The sequence below is a fragment of the Emys orbicularis genome, chromosome 14, assembly GCF_028017835.1.
Source record: "Emys orbicularis isolate rEmyOrb1 chromosome 14, rEmyOrb1.hap1, whole genome shotgun sequence".
NCBI classification, from domain to species: domain Eukaryota; kingdom Metazoa; phylum Chordata; order Testudines; family Emydidae; genus Emys; species Emys orbicularis.
In genome coordinates, this window is record NC_088696.1 from 3,559,031 (window position 1) to 3,585,385 (window position 26,355).

The 26,355-nt window shown below is 61.4% G+C and overlaps 2 protein-coding genes across 2 annotated transcripts; both read left to right on the top strand.

The window, feature by feature from the left end:
- The first annotated feature begins 564 nt into the window (after positions 1–564).
- On the top strand, positions 565–24,937 carry VPS9D1 (VPS9 domain containing 1). The gene is made up of 15 exons (XM_065416573.1): positions 565–660; positions 1,870–1,945; positions 4,483–4,575; positions 5,204–5,360; positions 6,175–6,286; positions 7,219–7,281; positions 8,146–8,198; positions 9,143–9,230; positions 9,712–9,797; positions 10,218–10,702; positions 11,519–11,648; positions 12,329–12,537; positions 14,158–14,242; positions 19,107–19,211; positions 24,844–24,937. Exons 1-15 carry the CDS (start codon positions 565–567, stop codon positions 24,935–24,937), a joined length of 1,932 nt encoding a protein of 643 aa, XP_065272645.1.
- LOC135888790 (ubiquitin-conjugating enzyme E2 G2-like) lies at positions 3,214–3,803 on the top strand. Its single transcript, XM_065416574.1, is given in 2 exon segments — positions 3,214–3,375; positions 3,377–3,803. Coding segments are annotated over 2 exon segments (495 nt in total). The 5' UTR covers positions 3,214–3,226; the 3' UTR covers positions 3,723–3,803.
- Positions 24,938–26,355: the final 1,418 nt, after the last annotated feature.

Sequence of the window (26,355 nt, forward strand, 5' to 3'; positions counted from 1 at the left end):
CAAAAAGCATTATGGGCTGGTGTGTAGACACTGGGGCTGCTCGGGAGATCCGGGTTCTTGTCCTGGCTGTGCTGCAGACTCGTGATCTTGGGCGAGTCCTTCCACAGATCTGTGCCTCAGTTTCCCCTCTTGCAGAACGGGGCTCAAGATAGGTCACTCCCCTATGGGGCGGAGGAGGGCTGCACGGATAAGCCCAGTGGTGTCTGTGAGGTGCTCGGACACGGCCGCACGGCTCTCTGCACGGTGCAGCCTGCGAAGATGGCTCCCCGGGGGAGCCAGAGCAACCAGGGAAAGCGGGGGGCCGGGTCCCCGAGGGGCCAGCCCTGGCACAACTCAGATAGGCACGGTTCGGCTCCAGCCCGGCCGCTCCGAGCTAGCTGCCCGCAGAGGTGCCCGGCGCTGCACGAATCAGCCCGGCCGCCACGAGCCCCCCTCCCGGCCGGGTGAAGACGTCACTGAGCATGCGCAGTAGCAGCATGGTCGCTGCTTGCGGCTGCGGCTCAGCCCCTGCCCCGGCCCGGTGGGCTCCGAGCGCGGAGGGTCCCGGCCCGGCCCCGGCCCGCCATGGCCGCCGGCGGGGACGGGGCGGCGAAGCCGCTGCAAACCGCCATGAAGCTGGCGGCCGGGGCGATCGAGCTGGACACCGGGAACCGGCCGTGGGTGAGCGGGGCCGGGCGGCGCGTCCCGTGTCCCGTGCGTGGGCCCCGCTGGGCCCCGCGTGGGAGGGGCCTTGTGCCCAGCGCTGGCACGCAGCTGGGGGCGGCCTCGCGTGCTTGGGGGGCGTTGCTGGGCCACGTTCCCCCCCCCCCGTGTCCAGGCTGGAGGCGGGGCTGTGTCGGGCTGGGGCTCGGGGACAGCCGCCCCTGCTGCCCGGGACGGGGCCCACGACACAGCGGGGTTCTTCCCATCAGGGATTGCACGGGGGGGCTGGGCTGGGCTTTCCCTTCCGCGCCTGGGCCTGGTTGTGTTGGCAGCGCCGGGTGGGGCAGGGCCACAGGCTCCTACAACAGCCCCTAGCTGGTGACCCCTCTCTAGGTGGGGGGTGCATCCAGGCCAGGGCTCCCACAGTGCACTGCCTTAAAAGAGTCTTGGGCTCTTAGGTGTTACCACCGTACAATCGTTACACAATGACTTCACCCTAAGGCAGAGCAACCAGGGCACTCCTTCGCTCCAGCCCGAGATCAAGGCAATCATGTGGGAGGCATGGTCTGGGGCCTGCCACCCCTCTCCCCACGCCCAGCTCCAGCCCTGCACAGGGCCCTGCGCACTCGCTGTACAGGGGGTGCGGATGGATGACGGGATAGGATGCTGGACTCAAGTTGGAACCACATTGTGGTTGTTCTTCCAGATCCCACACCACGCAGAGCCTTCCAGATTGAGGGGGAGGGAAGGGGGGCTGGGAGCCTCCCGCACTGGGGGACAGTTTCTCCAGAAGGAATTGGAAGGCCTTTTCAACACTCATTATCCAGGGCCCCCATACGAACCTGCTGCAGGGACTGCATCTCAGCGTCTTTCTGGTGCCTGCTGCAGGATGCGGCGTGCTCCTAGTGCCTGGTGTAAGAAGTGACCACGCGAGGGTCTCTAGGAGCCTGGGGGGGAACGAATCCTTAGATTCCACAGTGCTGGTGCTGTACAGAACCTTGCGAGACCAAGGTGAGGAGACTCACCACCTCCCCCAGTCTATCTCCGAAAAGAGGCCCCCCGGAGCGCTCTCTGATGTGCTTCAGCTGGGAGTTCGGCTGCAGAGTGGGTCAGGGCTGCAGGTTCTGTGGCTCTGATTTCTGGGTGAACGGGTGGGTGGATGGTGCTGGGTAAAGGTGAACCAGCTGCTCCTGAGCCCCCCGCTTCTCTGTTCCTTCTGGTTGATAGGAGGCCTACGTGGAGTACCTGAAGAGCATCAGCTACATTTCCCAGGCCCTGCTGGAGGAAGCAGCAGCAGCGAAAGGTACAAAACAGCTTTGCATTGTTTTCTCCCATCCTCTGAAGGGTGGGTCACCTCCTAGTTACCTCCCTGGACGCACTCGCCTGATATCTGGGGGGAGCCTCCAGACATTAAAAGTTGTAATGCCGCGAGAACCCCCAGCTTGGGATTCTGCCTCAGCAGGGGTGGGGCTCTGTGGCTTAACCCGCAATTGAAATCTTTGCTCCTTAGGGGTTATTTTGATTGTTTAATTACTGTAAAAGTGAGCTGTGTGAGGAGTGCTCTACGACTCACTAATGAAATACAGCTCTCTGGCACCGAGTAGCCGTCTCCACGCTCCAGTCCCAGCTGCCCTCATTCCTCCAGCCACCTGGAAGGTGGCAGGGATTGTGTGGGGGTGGGCAGCGGATGATGTACAGTCACATACCTGGCGGTGTTGCTCTCCACCCACATGCACGCAGGAGATCCCTTGGTGGAAGGGAACTGCCGACCCTGAAGATTCCCACTAGCAGCCAGTGTCTAGCAAAAATTTCCAGCAGTAACCACCAGACTTACCACTTCCATGGTGAAAAGCAGACACTGGACTGCTTTTCCCTCGCTCTCCGGAGGCTTCACAGCCCTGAAACATTCGTTTTCCTTCATGGCCTGGTGCCTGTCCCCTGGGCCCACTGCGCAGTTGTGGGCTTTCAGACTGGCCCTGTGTAGTGCACCATCTGACTGCATGCATGTGCCAAGGACTAAAGGAACAAGGAACTACTTCACATTGTTGGCTGCCTCTGTGCTGGAAGTACGGATAACCGTATTCATCCTTCACGTAGCCGCAGTGGATCAGCAAATCCAATAGAACCCCAGAGTTATGAACCCCTCTGGGATGGAAACTGGCCGTAACTCTGAAATGTTTGCAACTCTGAACAAAACATTGTGGTTGTTCTTCCAAAAATGTACAACTGAATCTTGACTTAATACAGCTTTGAAACGTTACTAGGCAGAAGAAAAAGGCTGCATTTAAATGAAACAGGCACAGAAACAGTTTCCTTACCCTGTCAAAATCTTTTTTTAAACTTTCCCTTTATTTTTAGTAGTTTCGGTTGAACACCGTACTGTTCTGTACAGTGTTTGCTTTTATTTGCCTCTGCTGACTGCATACTTCCCGTTCCAAGTGCAGGGTGCGGCTGACCGGTCATTTCATAACTCCGAGGTTCTATTGCACCCTCCGAGTCTGTCAGCAGAGCACCTGGGGCACTCTGCAGCCAGGAAAGAAAGGGTGCGGCCTCCCTGGATGCCTCCTCCTCGCGGCTACGGCGCATGGCGGGCACGGCGCTCCAGCGGCTGATGGCCGAGTACAAGCAGTTAACCCTGAATCCACCAGAAGGAATAGTAGCAGGGCCTATGAATGAAGAAAACTTCTTTGAATGGGAAGCCTTGATCATGGGCCCAGAGGATACCTGTTTTGGATGGTGTTTTCCCAGCTATCCTGAGCTTCCCTCTTGATTGTCCTCTAAGTCCTCCGAAGATGAGGTTCACATGTGAGATGTTTCATCCAAACATTTACCCAGATGGGCGAGTTTGCATTTCCATTCTGCGTGCTCCAGGGGATGATCCCATGGGGTACGAGAGCAGCACTGAGCGGTGGAGCCCAGTGCAGAGTGTGGAGAAGATCCTCTTGTCAGTGGTTAGCATGTTAGCAGAACCAAATGATGAAAGTGGAGCCAATGTTGATGCCTCCAAAATGTGGCGGGAGGACAGAGAACAGTTTAACAGAATTGCCAAGCAGATTGTGCAGAAGTCCCTTGGGCTTTAAAAACAAAAAAGAAAAGAATGAAACTGCAGTGTTTTGTATTTCTCTCCAGCTGACAGAGAGCAGTGCTTAGTGCTGATACCAAAAAGGGGGGGCCTCCTGCAGTTTGTTGGACCCAGAATCCTCTGGGGTCCTGTTAGGCGGCGTTGGTGAGGACTGCTGGAGGCTGCACCGCGTCCGGTGGAGGGGCCCAGCTTGGAAAGTCTCTTGTCTTAGGGCTGGTCCACACTACCCGCCCAATTCGGCGGGTAGAGATCGATCTTCTGGGATCGATTTATCGCGTCTCATCTGGATGCGATAGATCGATCCCAGAAGCGCTCCCCCGTCGACTGCGGAACTCCTGCTCGCCGAGAGGAGGAAGCGCTGTCGACGGGGGAGCCTGCCTGCGCCGCGTGGACCCGAAGTAAGTAAATTTAGTTCGATATAGGAAACGTCGACTTCAGCTACGCTATTCTCGTAGCTGAAGTTGCGTTTCCTATATCGATCCCCCGCCCCAGTGGGGACCTGCCCTTAGAAGGCCCTGGAGAAAGGCAGGCTGCAGTGCTCAGGGAACGCTTCCCCTTAAAGCATGGCCCTGTGTCTCGGCTGGCCGAGGAGGAGGGTGGGGTACAGAACAAGCTGTCCCTGCCCGTTGGTTATAACACAAAGCAGCCCGCCGGGAAAGCGGTGCCAGTTGGAGGCCTGGCTGGGTCAACCCCCCCCCCCCCAGCACCTTCCTGTCTGGGAAAGGACACCCAGTGACCCCGCCTCTTGCCTGTGCCAGGTGGGAGCGACGCCGTGACACCTGACACCCCAAAGATGCTGAAGCTTGCCGAGCAGTGCTTGGAGCGAGCCAAGTCCAGCACCGCCGTGCTCGGTGAGTTGCCCCCGGCCGCAGGGTGCAGATGGGACACGGCCTGCTGGGCTGAGCTCTGGGGAAAGAGGATGCTTTGAGGCACAAAGCGCTTCTCGCCTCTGGGAGCTGGGGCCTCTCTCCGGCAGACACACACCTTGTTGCAGAGCCACGCACCGAGCATGAATGGGAGGCAGCAGGCCAGGGCCGCCCGCGGGAAGTGGGTGGCTCTGCTGAGGTCAGGGGAGTGGCAGCAGGAGGAGGCTGAACTTTATCTGTAGGGGCGGGAGGGAGGGGGTGGGTTTCATTGATTTTCCCCCTCCCCACACAGCAGGAGCTGGGAGCCTTTGGAGGCAGAGTCCCCAGGGAGGGGAGACTGGTGCTGGCTTCCCTAGCAGGAATGCAGCATTGCCTGCTTCCCTCGCCTCTGGTGCTGAGACCCGGGAGGCATCAGGGCAGCAAATCCCCGCCAGTGTCTTGTTCAGGTGCCCATTGTGAAGGCCTGTGGGTGCACAAAGGGGCTGGGGCTGGCTTGCCTGGCCCTGCTGCTCCAAGGCACCCAGCAGCCCCAGGTTTCCCTGCCAGCCTTCACTGCTTGTAGTAACTTCTAAACAAAACACTTGCTTTGACCCATGTCTTCCCCCAACCCCAGGGAATGTGAAGCCAGCGGCCCACGAGAGGGGCCCCAGCCCTGCTCCCATTTCTAGGCACCGCAGGGTCTTCTCAGATGAGGGGGGGAAGCTGTCTCCCTTCCTCCCCCCGGAGATCTTCCAGAAACTGCAGATCACCAAAGCTCAGGGCACTAAAAAGTAAGTGAGGTGGAGCTGGGGCATGTGGCGTGGAGTCTCCCCAGCCCTCCAGGGGCTGCAGGCTGGGGGTGCTGCGTGTGAGGCGAAGAACCATCCCCTCCCAATGCAACCATGTGCCATAGTGCCGGCTTGGGCCAAGTAGGGAGGTTCCCTCCTCTCCACTCGCTGTGCTCCTGCTTCGGGCTGGCAGATGGCGGCTGGCCAAGGGGATAGATGCTGCCTGCCAAGACCTCTGGAAGCTTCGGGTTGTGCCCGGGACTTCCCTGCAGAGCTCTGGGCTCCCCCGGTTTTGTGTCTTGCCTCCAAGGAGGATCTGGGTGCTGGGCCTCTAGCAGCCCCCTCAGATGTCAGTCCTTTGGCCAAGGCTCCCAGACGTTCAGGCCTGAGGCAGCTTGGCAGGGGGAGTTCTCTGGTCCAGGCCATTCTGCCCACGGTGAGTCCCTGATTCCAGCTGCCTGCGTGGAGCTTGGCTGTGACGCTGAGGGGCAGGACCTAGGGCGCAGGGTCGGGAGATGGGGTGTCGCTCCGTGAGCCCCTCCTGCCAGGGGAGTAGTTTCCTCCCTGGCGGAAGAGAACATGGAGGTTCCCGGTGCGGGGTGCTGCTGTGCCAGGCGAGGAAGGGAAGAATTGTGTGGCCTTTGAGCCTGTCCAGGTTGGGCCAGAACATGGGTGAAGAGAGACCCGGGATTGTCTCTTGCTGCAGCCTCTTGATCTGGGCAGGGCTGATCCAGGCCTCACGCTCACTGCGGGGCCAGCCCTCGCCGGGGCGTCCTTCCTCTCCCAGGGTAACTTCGCAGCTCTTGTGCCCTCGCAGGGAGCTCACCCCACTGGAGGAGGCATCGCTGCAGAACCAGAAGCTGAGAGCTGCGTACGAGGCCCGGGTGGCACGGCTGAACCCCAGCCAGGCTGTGCAGAAGACTTCCCTGGCAAGTGGAGACCCCCGGCGCGGGCAAGGAGTGGGGGGGAGGCTGGAGCCCAGCCAGGCTGCACAGGAGGCCTCCCAGCGTGAAGCATGGGACGGGCAGTCTCCTCACGGCACATCCTCTGTGCTTTCCCCAGGGGCTTCCCCTGAGTGGAATGGGTACAAACGCCAGCCGGAGGCTCTGTGAGAGCGGAGTGCTGGGCCCAGGTCACTGGTCCCTGCTGCCTGGGAGCCAGGCTCCTCCGGCTGGGGCATCGGGAGAGCCACGTTTAACAACAGGTGCTGCTGGGTCAGGCTTAGCTGCGGGAGGGTGGGCGTGAGCTGCTGGATAGCACAGCTGGGATGGCCACTCCTGCTCCTCATAGAAACCGGGCTCCCCAGTGTGGGGATGGCCCAGGGGGTTCCCCTGGCACCTACAGCACCTTGCTGTCGGGGGGGTTGGGGGTGGGATCATGGACCAGCAGAACCCAGACATAATGGGGGGTAAAACCAGAGGATGTTCTCCCCCCTCCCCTCCCTCGGTCTGCTTTGGAATAGCCTGCAGTTGCTGCTGCCTCAGAGCATTCTGGGTAGTGACATGTAAATGAGCTTGGTTTCCAAGTCGCTGCCACAGCCCCTTGGAGCTGAAGAGGGGCCTGCCCCGCCAGCTGCGTGGCCCTTGGCCCTGTGCTTTAGGAGTGCCACCACCGGGTGCTCTCATTTGCATGTCCTTACCCAGAGTGCCCTGCAACCCCCGGCCGTCCCTGAGCTGCGTTGGGCTCTGGGAGCATGTGGAGAAGCTTGGGCGTTTCTGGGGTGCAGCTGGTTCCTTTCCGAGCACGCTGCCCGCCAGGGATGGCCCGGCCCGTGCGCTGCCCCAGCATTCTGACGTTCCGATGAGGTAGAGGTCGCAGCGGGCTTGTGGGAATGCCAACGAGGCCTGTCTCTGCTTTGCAGACGCTGTCCCTCCAGCGGCAGATGATGGAGAACCTGGTGATTGCCAAAGCCCGGGAGGAGACGGTATCCTTCCCATCCTGCCCTGGCAGGGCTCCCCAAGCACAGAGCCATGGGGCTATTTTATTGTCCTGTATCCAGAACGGTGGGGGGCAGGGGCACAGGCTCACCTTCTCTTCCAGGGGAGAGTTGGGTTAGTGGGCCTAGAGCGTTTGCTGCCTGGGGGGCAGGGGGAGGAGAAATCCAGCTCCTGGCACAGAGGGTCACCACCTAGTCTGAATCCCAGGGGAAAGGCCGGGAGATGGCACCTCTTAGACGTAACAACAGCAGCACTAATGCCATAGAGACAGCTGCTGCCACCAGTGTATCGACTCTGCTTGTGTCTCCTGCCCAGCCTCCCCAGAGCAGGGGGCTGCTGCTCCCCCACCCCAGCGCGTACCGAGAGGCACAGGCCCCTCAGCCCCCACACCGGGCGCCTGGTTCAAATACCTTCCTGGCCCATTGGAACGCAGGCCCTTGGTGAAAGGGAAGTCAGGCGAACAGCAGCTCAAGCTTTCCTGTTAAGCAGGGCGGGGGTGTCCGCAGCGTGTCCCAGCCAGGGCTACTCTAAAGGGGAGGAGGGGGCCCCTCTCAGCCCTGTCACTGAGACACAGCCATGCCCCCTCCCCCCCCGCTCCATGCAGGGCTGCGCTGGGGTGTCAGTGGGCCCCTGGCCCTGCCTCGTGGGGCTGCGGGTTCTGCCAGGTGCTGAGTTTGCTTTGATTGCCTCTGCGCACGCTCTCTGTTGAGCCCCCGGCCAGAGGCGTGTGCCTCTGAAGCTGGCTGGGCCGAGCTGCGGCCGGTAGGTGCAGGACAAGCCCTGCCCCTGTGCATGGCCATGGCTGGCTGGGTGGAGACACAACTGTGGAGCCTTGACTCGGCTTGCCCCAGCTTCAGAGGAAGATGGAGGAGCGCAGGCTGCGGCTGCAGGAAGCTGCCAACAGGTGAGCAAGGCCAGGGCTTGGGGAAGGGCCCCTTGTCTGGGGGCCTTTCCGGGGCGGGAGACCCAGCTGTGGTGGGTGAGGAAAGGAAACAGCAAAGCTTCTGTTGGTTAAATCACCCCCCCAGTGGGGAGAACTCCCGCTCCCCTCGGCCGGCCCCGGCGACTCGAGGAGGAAAGGCTGCTTGTTTGTGGCAGTGCTGGAGAGAGGGATTATGGGTGTGCTCATTTGCATGTCATTACCCCACATGCTCGCCCATCTTGTAGCTCCCTCCAGTGGGAGCAGGGTTCTGGGAGCGCCGGGAGAGGGGTGTGAGTCCGAGTCCGCAGGGCTGTCATCGGTGTCCTTGCGAGCCAGCAGCTTCTCCAGCCCTGGTCTCCCGGCCTGTCTCGTTTGGGTTCCAAGTAGTGGCAACTGCTACTGTGCCCTACAACGAGCAGAGCTGAGTCAGAGACGCTACTGCGCACACACACACACACACACACACACACACACACACACACACACACACACACACACACACACGCCTGCCCCATCCCAGCGCCAATGGAGGCACCCATACAGCTAAAGTACTCTGGCATGGCAGCGTCTGCTGGCGCTCAGGTTCGATCCCAGACTTATGGCCTGTTTGCAGCATGCCACCTGTGACGTCCCAGGGCCCCTTTCCCTTCCTCTCTGAGCGCTGCTCAGGGCCCAGCCTTCAGGTGCAGGGTGTTGCAATGCAGCTCTGCGGGTGAGCAGCCCCGTTTCCAGACGCCTGTTCCCATTTGGCTGGGTTATTGCATCGCGGACGAAGCTGGCTGGGCTCTCGAGGGGTCTGCTCTGGGTATTGCTAGAGTTGGTGCCCTGCAGTCTGCCCTCCTGCCCATCTGGGTGGCACCCAGCCCTGGCTCCAGACAGAAAGGCAGCAGCGGGTCTCACCCTGCCCTGTGGTCTCTCTTGGGCAGGAGGTTCTCCAGCAGCATCGCCCTCACCCCCGAGGAGCAGGAGCAGAGGGCGCTCTATGCTGCCATTCTGGAGTACGAGCAGGACCATGTGAGTACCGGTGCGGCAGCGCCCTGGGAAGTGACTCTGGCTGGAGCGTTCAGGAGCTGGCTGGACCCTGAAGTCTGGGAGGCATTCCCCAGCGCGCAGCCCTCGATGCCTGCCTGCTGCCCCACCAGCTATCTGCCCTGGGTCGGCCGGAAGGGGACGGAGCTGGGAGCCAGGCTGTGGTGGGGGGTGACAGAAAGTGCCCAGCCCTGATGCAGGCGTTCTGGTCTCTGTGGCGATGGCGGCAGGAGAGGAGTGGTGCTGCTGCTTGGCTCCAGCAGTCGAGAGGGGGCTGTGTGACTGCGTCTGGGCAGCAGTGCCTCTGGCCAGGCCGTGGCTCGGGAACCAGGAGGGGCCGCGGGCTGGGGGGTTGGGAGCGTTGGGAGCTTTGCTGGGTGGGAGGGGTCACTTATCTTTTGGGGTGGCCTTGTCCAGGGCTCCCCCGGTGGGAGCCTCAGCTGCTCTCTGCTGCTGTCCCCCCCAGGAGTGGCCGAGGCTCTGGAAAGCCAAGCTGAAGAAGAACCCGACAGATCTCGCTCTGGTGTCCAGCCTCATCTCCCACCTCCTCAGGTAGCAGCTAGAGGGAGAGCTGACACGGGCCGAAGGGCCCCTCCCCTCCCCCGGCCGGGGCTCTGCGCTGGGGGGTGCCGGGTGGCTGAGAACGCGCCGTGTCCTGCCGAGTTGCTCCTTGGCTCTCCCGGCCCCAGGCAGAGGGGGCGGCTGCCCAGACAGTGACAGGAGGGGCTTGCCTGGGAGTGCAGCGCGCTTGGCCACCGAACTGTGCCCTGCCCCCGGAGGGAGGTGCGGTGGGATCCCAATGAGGCTCCTAACCCTGGCGTGGTGCTGTGCTCCCCGCCACGTGGGTCTGCAGCTCCCGTTGTCCTGGCAGCCAGGCGACTGCAGATCCTCATGGGCCAACCCCTAGCACACCCCAGGGAAGGCCTGGCTCCTCTCCCCTCCCTGCAGTGAGCATCTGCCCTTTGCTTCTAGCTTCCCCGAGCACCCCATTGCCCAGCTGTTGAAGACGCTCCAGCATGTGATCTACAGCAGGCTCTACCCCATCGTGAGCCAGAACCTCGCTGACCTCAGCACTGCTTCCAGGACCTCCAGGGGCTTCTCCTCCCTCTCGCTGGATGCTGAGGGACTGCTGACCCCAGCGCCTGGGGGCCAGAGACTCAGGTCCTCCCAGAGCCTGTACTGCATGGCCTCCGTCCAGGAGAACAAGGTGAACTTGCGACACAGCCTGTCCACGACGCCCCTGAGCGAGGACCTGGGGACAGAGAGCAGCCCGCAGGAAGAGGCGCCTGCCCGCCTGGCCGACAGAGAGAGCTCCTTTGAGGACCTGGAACGGTTCCTGGCAGCACCTGAGAGCTGGCCCACTGGCCCCCCAGCGGAGCCCCCGGCCCCAGCTGAGAAGAAGGCCTCTCTGCGGGAGCAGCTGAAAGCCATCGTGAAGGACATTCACAACTCAGTGGGTGAGGGGCGTGTGGGGAGAGGTGTGAGCGGTGGGCCCACAGGACAGTCACATGGGGTCTGGGTATCCGAGTCAGAGACACAGGGTCCCGCGGATTGTTCCCTCCAGGGCTTTGTCCTGGGGGAGGGAGGGTAATGCCACAGCCATGAAGATAGCTCAAAGTGCCGGCCCCGTTCACCCCTCAGTTACCCAGCGTGTCCTCCCGGTCAGTGCAGACCCACCGCCCATAGACCTAACGGCCCGTGCCGTGTCCCAGCATGCAACACTCTGTCCTGCTCCACGCTCTTGGCAGCTTGGACGGGGCTGGAGCCTGTCGGGAGGGTGAGGACGTGGCCTGCCGGTGCCGGGCAGAGTCCCCTTTGGAAGCTCCACGGAGGCCAGAGGGCAGCATGGGCTGCCCGGCCCTTCAGCCGTGGGGCGAAGCTCCCTGTGCTTCCCCGCATGGGGGTCGGAGGTGGCCCAGCGAGTGAGGCAGTTGTGCGAGGCTCTCCTGGCGTTTCTGGCACCTGCGGTGGTGGGCTCCTGGGAGCCGTGGCCGTCGTGCTGGTAGGACTGGGGGCTCCGCCGTGACGCGTCTGCTTCCTGCTCACCTGCCCCTGCCAGTCCCAGGCCGGGTTGTTGCAGGCTCCGGGCTCTATCCCGGGCAGGCAAGTGGCACAGCGTTGCTCGTCCGTAATGAACACATGCAGACGCAGCGTGCGTTGCTGGGCCCCGCCCCGCTCTCATTGTCAGCGCCTTCGGGAGATGCTTGTCTAAAAGGCCTGGCAGTGCTTCGAGAGCCTGACCCAGCGTGCTGCCTGTAACACTTCCTCCCCAGACAGGCTGCTGTCCCTGACCCTGCTGGCTTTCGAGGGCCTGAACACCGCCTCCTCCAAGGACCAGTGCCTGGCGCGCATTGAGGAAGCCTTCTTCTCACCTCTCTGGGCTCCCCTGCTGGCCCTCTACAGGTACCGCGCTCTTCCGCCCCTCCGGCCTGGCCCAGGCTGCGCCGGCGTGGGATGGGAAGGAATGCTGCATGGGGGACTCAAGGCCCAAGGCTTTACCCACCTGGGAGGTTCTCCTGGGGAGAGCCCAGTTCTCCAGACCGAATTCTCGGGGCGTGTGGCGCTAGTGTGACGCTCCGTGTGCGGAGCCGTGGAAAGGCCAGTGGTGGCTCTGGTGGGGCTGCTGATCCCTTTCCCACAGACCGCGTCAGGTGCTGCGGGGAGCAGGCGGCCGGGCCGTGGGGTTTGAACCCGTCCACGTGTCTCTGTGCTTCGGCGTGGAGCACGGTGGGCGGGGCCCGTTGCTCCTGTATTAAAGGTCAGGGTGCAGCCTCTCCCCTCCCGGTGTGAATTCGGAGCAGCCCGCGGGGCAGCCCTTGGCTGGGCAGAGGTCAGATGCGCCTGGGTTTCTAGCCCAGGCCTGTTAATCCCTGGCTCCCGTGTGAGTGGAGCAGTCAGCGTGGGTGTGGCCTCCGCTGCTGGCCCCAGTGCAGGCAGTGCCATTGTGGGGCCTGGCTGGTGTGGGGCGGCCCCATAGAACCCAGCCCGTAGGCTCCCCAGCCCCGTGGGAGGGATTTGGCAGGACTCTGGGAAGACCGCACCCTGCCGTGCATTCCACCTCCTCTCTGCTCTGCACCCTGCAGGAGGGTCTACCAGGCCCGGGAGGTGGCCCTGTCCAGGAGCATGGAGCGCCACAGGAACATGCCCCCTTCGGAACTAGGAGTCTCCGCTAACCTCTTCCCCCAGGGCAGCAAAGGCCATGCAGCAGGTTCCTACCCTTACAGCACGGCGGTGCAGGAGCTGGGGCTGATCCTGCTGGAGAGCTGCCCGCAGAGGAAGCTGGAGTGCATTGGTGAGGCTTGCTCTTCCTCTGGGGTGCAGGCAGGGGCACCCCAGGAACCTGGCTCATTTAGTTTGTTTTTTATAAACTTGTCAGTTGATTTTTCAGGAGTTGGGACTGTGTAGAGCAGGAGAGCCCCGGACACCTGGGGTCTGTTCTCTGCTCTGCCACCAATTTCCTCTGTGACCTTGGGCAAAATCATGTCCCTAGTACGTGCCTCGGTTTCCCCCACAAGACCCTTCAATGGAAGGAAGCACTAGAGAATGAAAGAGCCACTGTGATTTACTTGTTTCTGCTCTTCTCCCTGGTGAGGGGGCGCCGCTGTATGAGAACTGCTTTCAGCCCCATGACTTGGGATCTTAGTCAGAGGCTTGGTAGGGTCACACGCTGCCTGTCGCAAGAGCAGAGATCTCCTGTCCTCACCCCCTCCCTTAGCTGGCTCATCTCAACCGTCTGTCTTTACTTTGTGCATCTGTGTTCTCTTTTTGCACCGTTAACGTCCAGCAGTTTGAGCTTCTCTACCCGAGGCAGCCGTAGGCGGTGAATGCGGCTCTTAGAGTCCTGCGGGCTCTAGGCAGCAAAGCTCTGCTCAGTTCCTCTCTGTGCCTCTCCCTGATGCTCCCTTCGCCGGGAGGCCGCGCTCCAAGCCAGGATCACGATACAAAATCTGCCTGCCAGGAATCGACCAGTGAGGAGTCTGGCTGGCCTGGCTTTGCATTGGGCAGCCAGCAGCTTTAAACCCTTCCTAGGCCTTCTCTTCGTCTGGAGACCGCAATGCGTTTTGCAGCCATCCCTGGTTGGCACTAGCACCAGTTCACAGGGAGCCAGCAGGAGGCACAGAGTGAGACTGACTTGCCCAGGGTGGCAGTCGGGAATAGAACCTGGGAGCCCTATCCCCCGGTCCCCTTCTCTAACCACCTGTCTAGAGGTCCCACGCTGCTTGCTGGGAGGAGCAGAGAGCTGTTTGGTTACACGATATCGGCTGCTCCTCATTTCTGTCTGCAAAACCACCCTCAAAGAAACCAGAAACACGTGGACTCCTTCCCTAGTGGTGTCCCCTGTGGCAGCAATGGCTGGAGTTGCCACAGGGATGGTAGAGAGGAAGGACGGGTGGCCCTGTGGTTCAGAAACTAGCCTGGCACTTGGGAGACCTGGGTTCAGTTCCTTGCTCTGCCACAGATGCCCCGAGGGACCTTGGGCATGTCACTTAGCCTCCCTTTTGCTCAGCTCCACATCTGTGCCATGGGGATAATGGCACAGGGCAGGGAGGGTAAATCCGTTCGAGGTTGTCAGGTGCTCAGATGCTGGGGCCATCGAAGTACTTCAGAGAGTCAGGGAATGAGTTGTGATGGCAAACGGGCCAGCCCGCGTGGTGGGGAGCAGGAGGAGAGGTGACCGTGAGACAATCTGTTTGAAGACGTGAGTGCTCGAGGCCCCGTACAGTAGCCATCCCCTCTTAGCCAGGGGTGGGAAGAGATGTGGGCTGCTAATCATCGATCCCTGGTGCAAATACAAAGGGTCTGCTCTAGGCCCCAGCATGGCCCGAGAGAGCCACCCCCACCTCCCGCTGCAGTATGAGCCCCCCTCCCCTGTGCACGTTGTCACTAACGCTCTGTGGTTTGTGACTTGCAGTGCGAGCCCTTCGTGTGATCTGCGAGTGCGCCGAGGAGTACTGCGCTGCCCGGGAGAGCCGGCTCCAGCCCGCATCCGCAGCCATGTGAGTACACGAGGGGACACACACACCAGAGATGGACGCATGGTGGCAGGGCATTGAGCCTAGCTGGAGGGGAAGACTGGGGGGGCGGGGGGGGAGGGCAGTAGAAACTAGCATCAGTGGAGAAGACTTGGGGGGCAGCTGAGGCACTTGAGCACCCCCAGTCCAAGCCCCAGAGCTCTGTGCACCCCCAGGGCTGGAGGAGCGTGGTGGGTTCACACCAGACACTCCCCCAACAAGTGAGGAGCCCAGGTCCCTGCCTGCAGGAGATTGCTCTTGGCGAGCTGCTTTGGGGGTGTTACTCTCTTCTGGGCTGCCCCCTTGCTGCCAGGCTCACCGGATCCCGTGGCGGGGTTCCCTGGGGCTCAGCCTTGTCTCTGGGCCGCACTGGGACAGCTCTGTGTGAAGTCAGATCCTGCCCGTCAGCCAGGCGTCCGTGGGCTAGCTGTAGTTGTAGCAGGGCTGGGCCTTGACGGATAGCTTCCGACAGCGCCTCCCGCCCCACGCGGCTTCTCCTGCCGAGCCTGGGCAGAGCTCGGAGCTCGGTCTGCGGCACAGAATCGCTGGGCCAGGGCTGGCAATTAATGAGCTTCGAATCTGTCACTTGGACTTAGCCAGCCAGCGGGAGACGGGGAGTGAGAGCAGGGAGCTGACGTCCCGCAGTCTGGGGCAAGCGGCTCGCTCTGGCGGCAGCTCTCTGGGGGGGGGCGCCAGGCCTGTCAAAGGCATTACAGCGGAAGGAGGGAGACAGGCCTGTGTCTCAGCTGCCTTGTTCGAGAGGGGCAGGGAGAGGCAGCGATAGCAGCAGCTTCTGCGCAGAGTTTGGACTGGGACGTTTCAAACAAAGGTGCAAACTCCCCATAAAGTGAGGGGGGGCGAGGAACGCCAGGCTGAGGTGCCCGGCTGCGAGGGGCTGCAGCCAGGAGACTCCCTGATACTCACTGCTGGGCTGTTTTCCCTCCTTAGCTCGCTGGTCGTGTAAAATGTGTCGCTCTCACCAGCTGCCCTGCTGCAGCTCGGCCCGGCTGGTCCTGCTCAGCGCCGCCCCCCCGCCCCCCCCCCCCCCAGCTTCCTCTGCCCGTCCCCAGCCCGTGGTTCCTGTTCAGCTTCTCTTGCCAGGCTGTGTTAGTTGTGTGGGCCCACTGGGAAGTGCTGCCCTCGGAAAGCTGGCACAGATCACCCTGCCCACGAGGGCTCTGTCCCTTTCTGCTCCCCGCTGTGGGAGCCGCAGAGCGGCGTCGGGCTGGAAGGGAGCCGGAGAGGTTCTCCAGGCCAGCCCACCACGCTGAGGCAGGGCCACGTGTCCCTAGACCTTCCCAGACAGGTGGTTGTCCAAACTCTGCTTAAAAACCTGGCCCTCCAGTTTCAGTGGGGAGAGGAGAAGCCAGCTTCCCAGCCCCCGGGCTGCACACAACCCAGGGCCCTCTGGGGCAAGGCACCCCATGGCAGAGTCCCCGGAGCAGAGCGGGCTCCTGGCGGTGCTGGTTGGCGGGGGACAGTCTCCTGCCATGGGGTATCCCAGAATGCATTTACACCTCCGCCCCCGAGACGGCTGGATGGAACCCTTGGGGTCCGGGGCTGGGGGACCTGGAAGCTGAGCAGAACGGATGTTCAGACACGGCCCTTGGGAGCCCCGGAGGCTGGGCCGAACGGCCGTGACCCGCTGTAACTGGAAGGGGCCCGCGGCCTCCCCCGCTTCTGGAAGTAGCAGAAGTGAGCGCCGGGCCAGGCCTGGTTCTCGGCCGCACTGGGCTGGGGACCGTACAGCTGGGCGAGGCAGTGGGGAGCTCTGCAAACCAGCCAGGTGTGAGTGCCCTGAGCCCCCCAGCCCAAGGCTCCCATCCAAGCCCTTGTGGCCGAGCTCCGTCCTTTCCCAGTGTAGCCTGTAGGTGGCGCCCTCCTGCTTCACGTTGCAGCTTCTGTCCCGTCCCCCCCACCCCCTTCGCATGGTACAAAACCCCAGCGGCTGCTGCAGCAGGACGACGCCCTTTCCGCTGGGCTGTGGTTGCGGGAGCCCCGGGCAGCTGCCTTGCTCCTCTCGTTCCTCATGTTCCACCCTATGCCGTGGTTGCCGTCCATCCTGGCTTCTTGGGGGATCCTCCTGCATCGTCTGGGGCAGCCCAGCTCTTAGGCAATGAATGATCCCGAAGCAGCTTCCGGGGCCTGCGCGCGTCGTCGTGCCGTACTGAGCTGGCCCGGTGCTGTGGGGCAGGGAGTTTGTTTGGCCTGTCTGTGCCTTTCTTCTGGTTCCACGCACCCCCTCGCCCGGGCGCCTCTGCTCCCGTCGCGCCAGCCTCCCTCCGGCGGTCTGTGTTCTTCACGGCGAGCTGGGGTCGTCTCGTCCCCATGCGGGCACTGACCCCGGAGGCTGTTCTGGGCCGCCTGCTGAGAACTGAAGCACATGCAGCTGATGGAAGCTGGCAGGGGCTCCTTCCCAGCATGGCTTGTCAGTGACTGATCCTGATTGTTGCTGCCCATGCCCGGCGTGCCCCAGGGACCCAAGCCAGGGTGATCAGCTTTTGCTGTTCATTAATCCCTTGTTGCCTGGGGACATCTGACCCCCCACGCCCCCAGCACTGCCCGGTGGGTGTCGCTCCTGCCCCTCCCCCCCAGCTAAGGGCCGGTTAGCTCGGGGCCCTGCACTGCAGCCTCTAGGAGCTGTGAGACTCGCTGTGGGGCTTCCAACCCCCCCTGCTCTCCGCGAGACTCCCAGGGCTGTGGGTAGGGCCTGGGATCTCGCTGTGCCCTGCCCCGGCTCGGCTTCCTTCCAGCTCAGTGTTTGGGGTGGGGGCAATGAAGGTTGTCTGGGGGGGCCGAGCAAATCCCTCCACAGGGCTGCCCAGTGCTGGCATCCGTGCTCGTCAGAGAGTCTCCGAGCGGGAGAGCCACAGGTGTCAGCATACGCGTCCTAAGTGTGCTCTGCCCAGCCCCGCGTCCGGCCCACAGCACTTCCTGCCATTCCAGCCCTGGGCCCCCCTCCTCTCGGCCAGCGCCCCTCAGTCCTGCCCTGCTGCCCTGTGGGCACCCGCTTGGTGCCATTCCAGCCCTGGGCCCCCTCTCCTCTCGGCCAGCGCCCCTCAATGCTGTCCCGCTGCCCTGTGGGCACCCGCTTGGCGCCATTCCAGCCCTGGGCCCCCCTCCTCTTGGTCAGCGCCCCTCAGTCCTGTCCCGCTCCCCTGTGGGCACCCGCTTGGTGCCATTCCAGCCCTGGGCCCCCTCTCCTCTCGGCCAGTGCCCCTCAGTGCTGTCCCGCTGCCCTGTGGGCACCCGCTTGGTGCCATTCCAGCCCTGGGCCCCCCTCCTCTCGGCCAGCGCCCCTCAGTGCTGTCCCGCTGCCCTGTGGGCACCCGCTTGGCGCCATTCCAGCCCTGGGCCCCCCTCCTCTTGGTCAGCGCCCCTCAGTCCTGTCCCGCTCCCCTGTGGGCACCCGCTTGGCGCCATTCCAGCCCTGGGCCCCCCTTCTCTCCGCCAGCGCCCCTCAGTCCTGCCCCGTGGGCACCCGCTTGGTGCCATTCCAGCCCTGGGCCCCCCTCCTCTCGGCCAGCGCCCCTCAGTGCTGTCCCGCTGCCCCGTGGGCATCCGCTTGGTGCCATTCCAGCCCAATGGAAAGGGGGTTTTGAAGTGAAATCTGTTCCCGTGTAACACTGACTCACTGTCCCGGGGCGGTGGACAGCAGAGCGGTGAGTGCTGGGTGGGAATGGAGCCTGCTGGCAGTTACCCACGGCATGTGTCACTGCTGCCTGCCAAGCCCTGGTGATTCACGTGTCCGGGGCCTTCACACCTACTGTAGGGACACAGATGCCAAACTAGAGACGTTGAAACTGGACGTCAGCTGCTCCTGAGGCGTTCACCGCTAATCAGCCGCGTCCAGCCTGACAGGAACGGATGGTTCAGCTTACTTACAGCTGCCCAGTATCGGCAGGGACACCCCTTGTGGTCTCGCTGCTTAGCCCTCGCTAACCTGGGTCCTGACTGCTGCTTGGAAGCGACGGGCATGGGCTGCGCTGGGAAAGGGCCCTTTGGCCCAGCTGATCTCTGCTCTCCAGGCGTCCCCTCTGTCCAGGGGGCTGGAACAATGTGTACAGTGTGGGGGCTGAGAGCCACTGAACCAAACTAAACCCTGGATATGATGGAAACCACTTCAAGCTGGGGGTGCAGCCGCACCCCTCGTTCCAGCGCCTCTGCCTCTGCCCTGCCTGCTCGGGTTTCTGCCCCTGCGTTCTGAGTCTCTGCTGGCGATGCCGCATGGAACAGAAACCCTGGCTGGTTTGGTTTCCAGACTGAGCTGGCAGCGTTGGTGCTTGGGGAGGCTGAATCTCGTGTTGTCCTTCTCTGGTCCCTTCCTCCTGGGGATCGCAAAGCACTTGGCAAGCCAGCGCATCTCGCAGCACCTCTGGGAGGAAGGTAAATAGTCTCCCCAGACAGGGAAACTGAGGCATGGGGAAGGGAGGTGACGTCCTGCAGTCACGCAGGGCGCTGTTGGCAGAGGCAGGCACAGAACCCAGGCCTCTGCCGGGCCATGCTGCGCCTGTCCTTGACTTGTAAAGTCAGTGCTCTGGGTCTGGATCTCCTGTGAGGAGAATCCTGTTACCCCTTAGAGCTGGTAAGTTACCTTCCCTGTCCTGCTGCCCCTTGGCCAGGCCCCCCTCTCCTGACGGTGACCAGCTGCAGCACACAAGCTCCCGGCAGTCCCCCTGCTTCCCCCTGGAAGTGATTTGTGCACTAATGATCCGCCTAGAGTCGGTGCCGATGGGCACTGCAGCAAACCCGCCGCCAGCCAGAGAAGGACCTGCGGGGCGGGGGGGGGAGGTGTCAGCTCCTTCGGGAGAGTAACCTGATGCTGACCTGTGACCTGTGCCCCCTGCAGTGGTGCCGACGACCTCTTGCCCATCCTGTCCTACGTGGTGCTGAAGAGTAACCTCCCGCAGCTGGTGGCGGAGTGCGCGGCGCTGGAGGAGTTTATCCACGAAGGGTAGGAACGGGGATTCCTCCTGCTGCCTCAGCTCCTTTGGCACTGGTGGCTCTGTGCACCACCCAGTCCGGACGAAATAAAGCCGACTCTGCATTTCCGGGCACTTAATGCCTGGCTGCTCTGTGCCAGATGCTGGAGGTGGCTTCTCCGGGCCCCATCCCAGTAGGTGATAGGCCAGTGAGTGGGTGAGCTGGGAAGGGGCTGGCACCGGAGCGGGGCCGGGGAGGGTGGGGAGTGCCGATATGGGAAGGTTATGCCTTTGGGAACCTGGCAGCAGATACTTCCTGCCCTTCCCCAACTCCACTCGTTCAGCCGGGACGCCACCCACAATTCCCCTCTCCTGCGCTGCTTTGCCTTTCCCCCCGGTACTGATTCCCAGCGAGACCCCTGGAGATTTGCCGATGGCTTCACCACGCACTGGATTCCCCCAGTGTCCCGTCCGCAGCAGCAGTCAGTGCCTGGCGAGTCTGGGGCCAGTGGCCTCTTCTCTCCTGCAGCTGTGATGACGCCTGTCACCCCCCTCGAGCACCCTTCCAGCTACGCTCTAAGGGACCCGTCCGTTCAGCTACGGAGCAATCACTTCCCTCCAGCAGGGGGCAGCACTTTAAGGGGATTTAGCAGAACCCACCACGATACAGGACTGGATCTAGCTCTCGCCTGCCCTTCAACTTGAAGCTGCAGGGAGAACTGAGGCAGAGGGACTGGGCTGGGCGCTGGGGCCACGCCGCCGAAAAGTGCCGTGGGAAGAGCTGTCCTGGAACCGCAACTTCCATCCTGTGAATATTTCACATTTCGAAGCAAGTGTTGGCTCCAGATTGGAGCGAGGTGCTGGGTGTGAGATTCTCTGCGGGACGGACCCGTCCAAATAGAGTCTGGTTTGGAAGCACCAAAATGGAGTTTTTCAAAGCTTTCTGTGCCTGGCTCCGTGGCCGTCCCGTATGCTGTGCTCCCTCTGGAGCTGCTGCAGAGCCGGGAGCCTGGGGACGGAGGGAGCCCGGCTGGCAGGGAGCTGGGCAGGTGCGGCAGCGAGAAGCTGCCTGTTGGAATGGACCCTTCCCTGCAGAATGTTTCGATTCCATGAAATCGGCACTTTCCAGCGGGTAACTTTGCACCAGCTCTAGCCAGGGGCTCCATTCGGGCTCCGGCTCCTTTCACACAGCATCCTCCAGCTCCAGGCTGGGCCACCAGGGCAGTGGCGGGTACTCGACAGCATCCCCTCCTGCAACGCCCACGTGTTCCTTCGCCCCGCAGTGCCGTGGGCTCCCCTGCTTAGCCTGAGGTGTGTGTGGCTAGCACCTCAAGGTGCTGCTTCTCGCCACGAGAGGTGACCGCGTCTCTGCAGCCCAGCTTCCTAGCCTGAGCCTGCCCCAGGGCACAGCTGCGGTGTCCTTGTGGGTAAGGCACTGGGCTGGGACTCAGCAGATGTGGGTTCAGTTCTGATCCCTGCCACAGGCTCTTAGGTGACCCCAGGTAAGTGCCGTAACCCTCAGGGCCTCCATTCCCCACCTATAGTGCAGGGGGCCCTGTAAGTACCAGAGAAAGTAATGCCCTAAGCCCCTTGGTCCCACTCCCTTCACCTCCAAGCACCGGAGAGGGGAGTCGCCGAAGTCCCGCAGGAGCACCGGCCTGCCCTGCCACCTTGCAGCTGCTCTGAGTGGTTTGAGGAGCTGCTTGTGAGGCTCCCTCCGACAGTCCGTTCCCCTCAGGAATCCCCATGGTGAGGAGAGGAGCATTGACCCTGGCAGTGCCAGTGGCGCCTTGAGTTGGCAAAGGCAGCGCGCGCCAGAGGCCTTAGAAATATGACAAGCCCTGTGCAAACCAGCCCACTGTCTCCCCGCTCACGCCCTGCTTTCCACAGCTGAGCTGAGCCAGCAGTCTCTGCCGCGCCCTGGCGTGGAACGTGTCTGAGCAAGGCGGGAGTGTCTGGGCGAGGTGGGCGGCCCGGCTGAGCCCTGGGGGTACAGGCCAGGCGGCTGAGAAGAGCCCGGGGCAGCCTGGGATGTATTTGAGAGGGAACTCAGCAGCGTGAGCCCTAGAGCTGCTGCTGGAAGGGCCCTTCTGGCTCATTGGCCCCTCAGCCCCCTGCACTGCTGCTTTCCCAGGGCTGCGAAGCCCCCTCCTCTCAGTGTGGCCACATCGGCGTGGTGGCTGGTCCCCTGCAGCTCTGCTCTCTGCATGCTGAGATCCTGGGGAGCGGCCTCCTAAGGCAGCCTTGGTGCCTGCAGCCCCTTGCCCACAGCCCCACCTAGAGCCAGGGGTGAGGAGGGGTTTCTGCATGGGGCAGCTGCTTTGGCTGGATTCACACGGTGTGGCCCCAGGGGTGCCCAGGAGCCAGCTGGACCCTTCAGCAGGACTGGCTCTAGGCACCAGCAAACGAAGCACGTGCTTGGGGTGGCACAATTCCAGGGGCGGCAAAAAACCTAGAGCTGGCCCTGCCCTTCAGGGTGCCGTGGTGTGATCAGTAAGTTCCCTCCGCAGGCCTGATACGGGCCCTGGCTGGTGCTGAGGGGGAGAGTGGTGGGAGCCAGGCTGGCTGTCCTGGGCCGGGGGGGACCTAGCGTGCAAACCCTGCTCTGACCCCCAGGCCTGGTCTCCGCCCCCACAGCCAGTGGGGAGCCCCCAGCTGGTGTCTTGCTGCCCTGGCTCTTAAGGCACTTCAGACACCGGTGGAGCCTGGTGTCCTTGGCCCCAGGACATGGGTGGGGACCAAGGGGCAGGGCCTCCCCTGCAGACCCAGCGAGTCAGTGCAGAGCTAGCGTTAGAGCCCGATTCCGGCCGCCCCTTCTGACTAAGCCAGAGCGAGCCGCTGGGCTGCCCTACTCCCCTGGCCCTGCTGCAGCTCCAGGGCCGGGCAGAGCCGCTGGCCGAGGCCAGGCCCCTCAGCTTGGCCAGGGAGCTGTCCCAGCGAGTTCAAAAACCGAACGAGCTTCCTGGGCCCCCTAGAGTGGGCGGCTGAGGGGAGCTGGGCTGACCTGGCCCAGTACGGCTGCTGCCCCCTTCCTTTCAGCAGCCAACTGAGAGCTCTATACCAGGGGTTATCCTGGAAGGGAAGTAGCGCCCCCCACGGGGCCCTGGCCCCCTTGGTGTGCCCAGGGTTCGCTTGCCCCTTTGCCAGGGGACACGTGCCCCTTGGCGAGGGTGGTATGTCCTGTGCTGGGATGGGACATCACATGAGGGGCTGGCGGTTCCCTGAGAGGCTGGGAGCCCTGGGGTGAGGTAGCTTCCCCGCCAGGTGCCCTGTACCCAATCGGGCCATGTCCTTGGTGGGGAGTGGCAGGGGGACCCCAGGTCCCAAGGAGTTAACGGTGCTTTCTTATCGTGGCGGGGGAGGGAGGGGGTGAAGCTGCTGGTGGCCCTGGGAAAGCAGAGCAGCGGATTTCTGTGAGCAGCGTGTCATCCTCGCTGTTTCGCACGTCCTGCTGCCCGGGCACTGAGCGCTAACCCAGCAGGCTCTGCTCCGTGTGGTCAGGGTACCAGGCAGGCCGCCAAGCCGCGGAGAAGCTCTTGCCTTGTTCCTACTGAGCCGTCCTTATGATCCTGTTAGCTCCAGTCAAATGTGAAGAGACTCAAACCGGCTCCTCGGGATGGGGGCCTTGCGATGAAAGGGGCTGCAGAATGGAGGGGCTTTAATCCCCCTTGTGCTCTCACCGGTCCCCCCAGGCCTTTGGCAGCAGCTGTTGGGCTTGTCGTGTGCAGAAGGGGGTTGGGAAGAGCAGGCCCTGGCAGTGGAAGGGGGAATTGTTGGGCTCAGAGGACACAGCTCGAAAGGACCTGGGGCACTGACCCCTGGCAGGGCTGCATCCGAAGGTGGCTGACGATGCCTCCTTGGGAGTGTTCCAGCGACGTGCCCCCACTGAGCCATTTGGGATTCAGAGTTCCCGTCCTTCCAAAACCCTCTGACTTTGCAGGATTCCCTGTTGGCGGGAAGAGGCCTTACTCTCAGGGAGAATTGATTGAAATCCAAGCGATTGAAATCACCAATTTTAATCATGTTTTGTATCTGTACTTTTAGTTATTTTCCTAAAGAAAGGTTGATTCTCATTGGTTGGTAACCATTAAAACACGCTGATTTGCAGTTAAATATAGCCTTTACACTATAGTTGGTGCTGCTTTTTGCTAATCAGGAGGATGCACTGTATCTAGAAACATTTATTTAAGCATTTATGTAGCTTAGACTCATAGACTTTAAGGTCAGAAGGGACCAATATGGTCATCTAGTCTGACCTCCCGCATGATGCAGGCCACAAAAGCTGACCCACCCACACAGAATCTTCCAGCCTGCGACCCCTGCCCTATGCTGCGGAGGAAGGCGAAAAACCTCCAGGGCCTCTGCCAATCTATCCTGGAGGAAAATTCCTTCCCGACCCCAAATATGGCGATCAGTAGAACCCCGAGCATACAGGCAAGATTCTACAGCCGGACCCTCATTTTAGCAGCGATGGCACGTTAATGCCTAATTGACTAAAATCACGTTATCCCATCAAACCATTCCCTCCATAAATTTATCAAGCCTAATCTTGAAGCCAGATTAACTTGCATTCATTGAGATTCTTAATTTTTCATTGTTAGAAAATGGTGAGCGATACATTTCTGATTTACTGGATGATTAATATTTTACTTGTGATTTGTGTCAAGTTCTATTTGGATAGAAATTCAAATTCAATTAAAAATGCACAAAACCAGCACTTTAATTTTTTTTTTTTTATTTAGTAGAACTTTCGTAACAGTTCTGGAGACATAAGAAAAGTTATTTGAAATGCAAAATTTGTTTTGATCAACTTTTTAAACTAACTGATTTGTTACACAAAGGAAGTATTGTCTGTAGCTAGTAAACTGAAGAGATTGTTTCTGGTCGCTGTGTCTTCCAGGATGATAGAACTAGTAGATCGCATCCTCTCACACCTAGTTTTTTTCAGAGAACAGAGGAGGAAAAGCAGCTTTCCTGCTTTTTCAATCCTGGCTGGTTTCTTAACTTTGAATGAGCTAGTCACTGAACTGAATGAGTTGAATAAACTGACATGAAGACAATATTCTCTCTGCACCTGCAGAAGAGGCCGCTGCTGATCAAAAGCTGCTTTAACCCTTCCACAAATTCAGGCTCCAGGGACTTCCTCCAGTTCAGGGCTTTGACTTTCTTTAAAACTTGGCAGCAGACACGTATTGCTTCATATTGCATTTAATGTAAATGATTGTAACAGATGATGATAAATTGAGGCCTTGCCATAGGTTGTCAATTTGAGATTTAATTTTAAATGGGTTTATTTTTCAAACAGAACCCTGTATTTGCTGTATCCCCTGCTTGGCTGTTAACCCAGAGCACTCGCTGCCGGGATAGCGTGGAGGCCAGCGGTCTGGGAAAGGAGGGGAGGGCTGAGCTTACACTGTGCGGTGCCCTTGGACAAGTTGCTGCCTCTGTGCCCATGGGTGGGACGGGCGTGGTGAGGCGGTTAGTGCGTGCTGGGGAGGCTCAGAGCTCGCGGTGGAAAGGGGTTAGAGCTGTGTCTGCAGGACCAGGCGGGTGGTGCCCCACTAGGAGATGGGGTGGGGCTCTCTCCAAGGTGGGTAGTGCTACTGATTGAAATCCCTTCCTGTGGCTTTCGGGGTGCCCTGATCTCTCTCGTTTCTGTGCCAGGTACCTGATCGGAGAGGAGGGTTACTGCCTGACCTCCCTGCAGAGCGCGCTGGCGTACGTGGAGGCCTTGCACAGAGGAGCCATGGTGAAGTAATGGGGCTTTGCGTCCGCCTGCTGAGCAGATGTGACCCGCCCTGATCACTCAAACCCCTCCTTGGCTGGGAGATGGCGCTGACACGTCTTCCGGAGACACTACCTGGGGCCTGACTTGAAGAGAAAGGACCAGACGTTCCCCCCTTCCCTACCCCTTTGTCCTGCCTGCTGTGAAGGGCAGGGCATGTTCTGTGCAATGGTTTGGGGTGGCAGTGGGTTGCTCTGCATCTGACATGCTAAGTGTAACCACTGCGGAGCGAGGGGAGAACGGCCCACAGGCTTCGACCAGGAACTGCTGCTGCTCAGGCCTGTCTTTGCTGCTTTTGTGCAGGGCTTCCTCCAGCCTCCCCCTGGAGCACAGTGCACAGGGACGGGGGGCTGCAGGGGGCGGTTACTGTCCTGGGGTCCCAGCCCCCAACTGGGAGGGATGGCCTGGAGGGCTCTTGGCCCGGACAGCTGCCCTTGCTTTGAGCTGAGCACAGGGTCTCCTTGGGGGCCACCAGACCTGGCCCATTGTGTAGCCTCCGGCAGCTGCCTGGCCAGGGTGAGTGGTGGCTGTTGGAGAGGGCAGGCCTGGAACAGGCCCCAGCTCTGTGGCTCCTCGTCTTGAATGTTACCTGGTCTTGCCCTGTGGCCACTGCAGGGACCCTGGGCGCTGCAGCTTCCGACACGGACGGCTTCATCCTATAAGGGACATTGACCGCGTGGTGCCAGGAGGCTGCCCAAGGGGCCCTGTAGGCTGCCTCTGGGGCCTGTTCTGGGTGGGTGCTGGAGTCTGATTGGGCCAGCTAATGCGGAGCTGGCGTCTGTGCACACCGCTTGGCAGTGGAGCCAGAGGCTAGTGGGTGTCTGGGCTGGGGGGCAGCATGTTCGTCTCCGGAGGAGAGTTGGGTGGAACCCGTGTGTTTGTTCTCCGTGACTCTGCACGGATGCTCAGTTCTGACCAGACAGCGGCTGGGGGGGCAGGGATGTGGCACCGCTACCCCCCGGGCTGGGGAGTGCTGTGCCCGTGGGAGCTAGGGCTGCAGGGCAGCGATTTCCCCTACCTCAGATACTGGGCTCATTTCAGCTGGAGCTTTAAATGCTACTGACCATGGGGCAAAATCCCTGGTGGTGAAAAACTACTGGATCTGCTGGAGTTACTTGAAATCCTCCCTTGAGAGGCTGAGCCGGCCGCGGTGCCTGTCAATGGGGAGGTGAGTGGAGAACCTGGTGTCCCCCAGGAGCAATGTCGGACTGTCCTGGCCATCCCTGCCCCCTTCGGGCTCAGGGAGGTTGGAGGCAGGGTGGTGGCACTGCCCTGGGCGTGGCTGTGAGAGCCGTGATCTTCCGGGGGGGGGGGGCGGGCAGAGCTGAAGGGGCTTGTATTAATTTAGATGGAATAGCAGGACCCAAAGAGTCACGGTTGTTGTCCAACTC

Coding starts and splice junctions, on each gene's coding strand:
- VPS9D1 (XM_065416573.1), top strand. CDS start 565: ATGGCCGCCGGCGGGGACGGGGCGGCGAAGCCGCTGCAAACCGCCATG. Junction 6,287..7,218: donor CTGTGCAGAAGACTTCCCTG/GCAAGTGGAGAC, acceptor TCTGCTTTGCAG/ACGCTGTCCCTCCAGCGGCA. Junction 12,538..14,157: donor GAGGAAGCTGGAGTGCATTG/GTGAGGCTTGCT, acceptor TGTGACTTGCAG/TGCGAGCCCTTCGTGTGATC.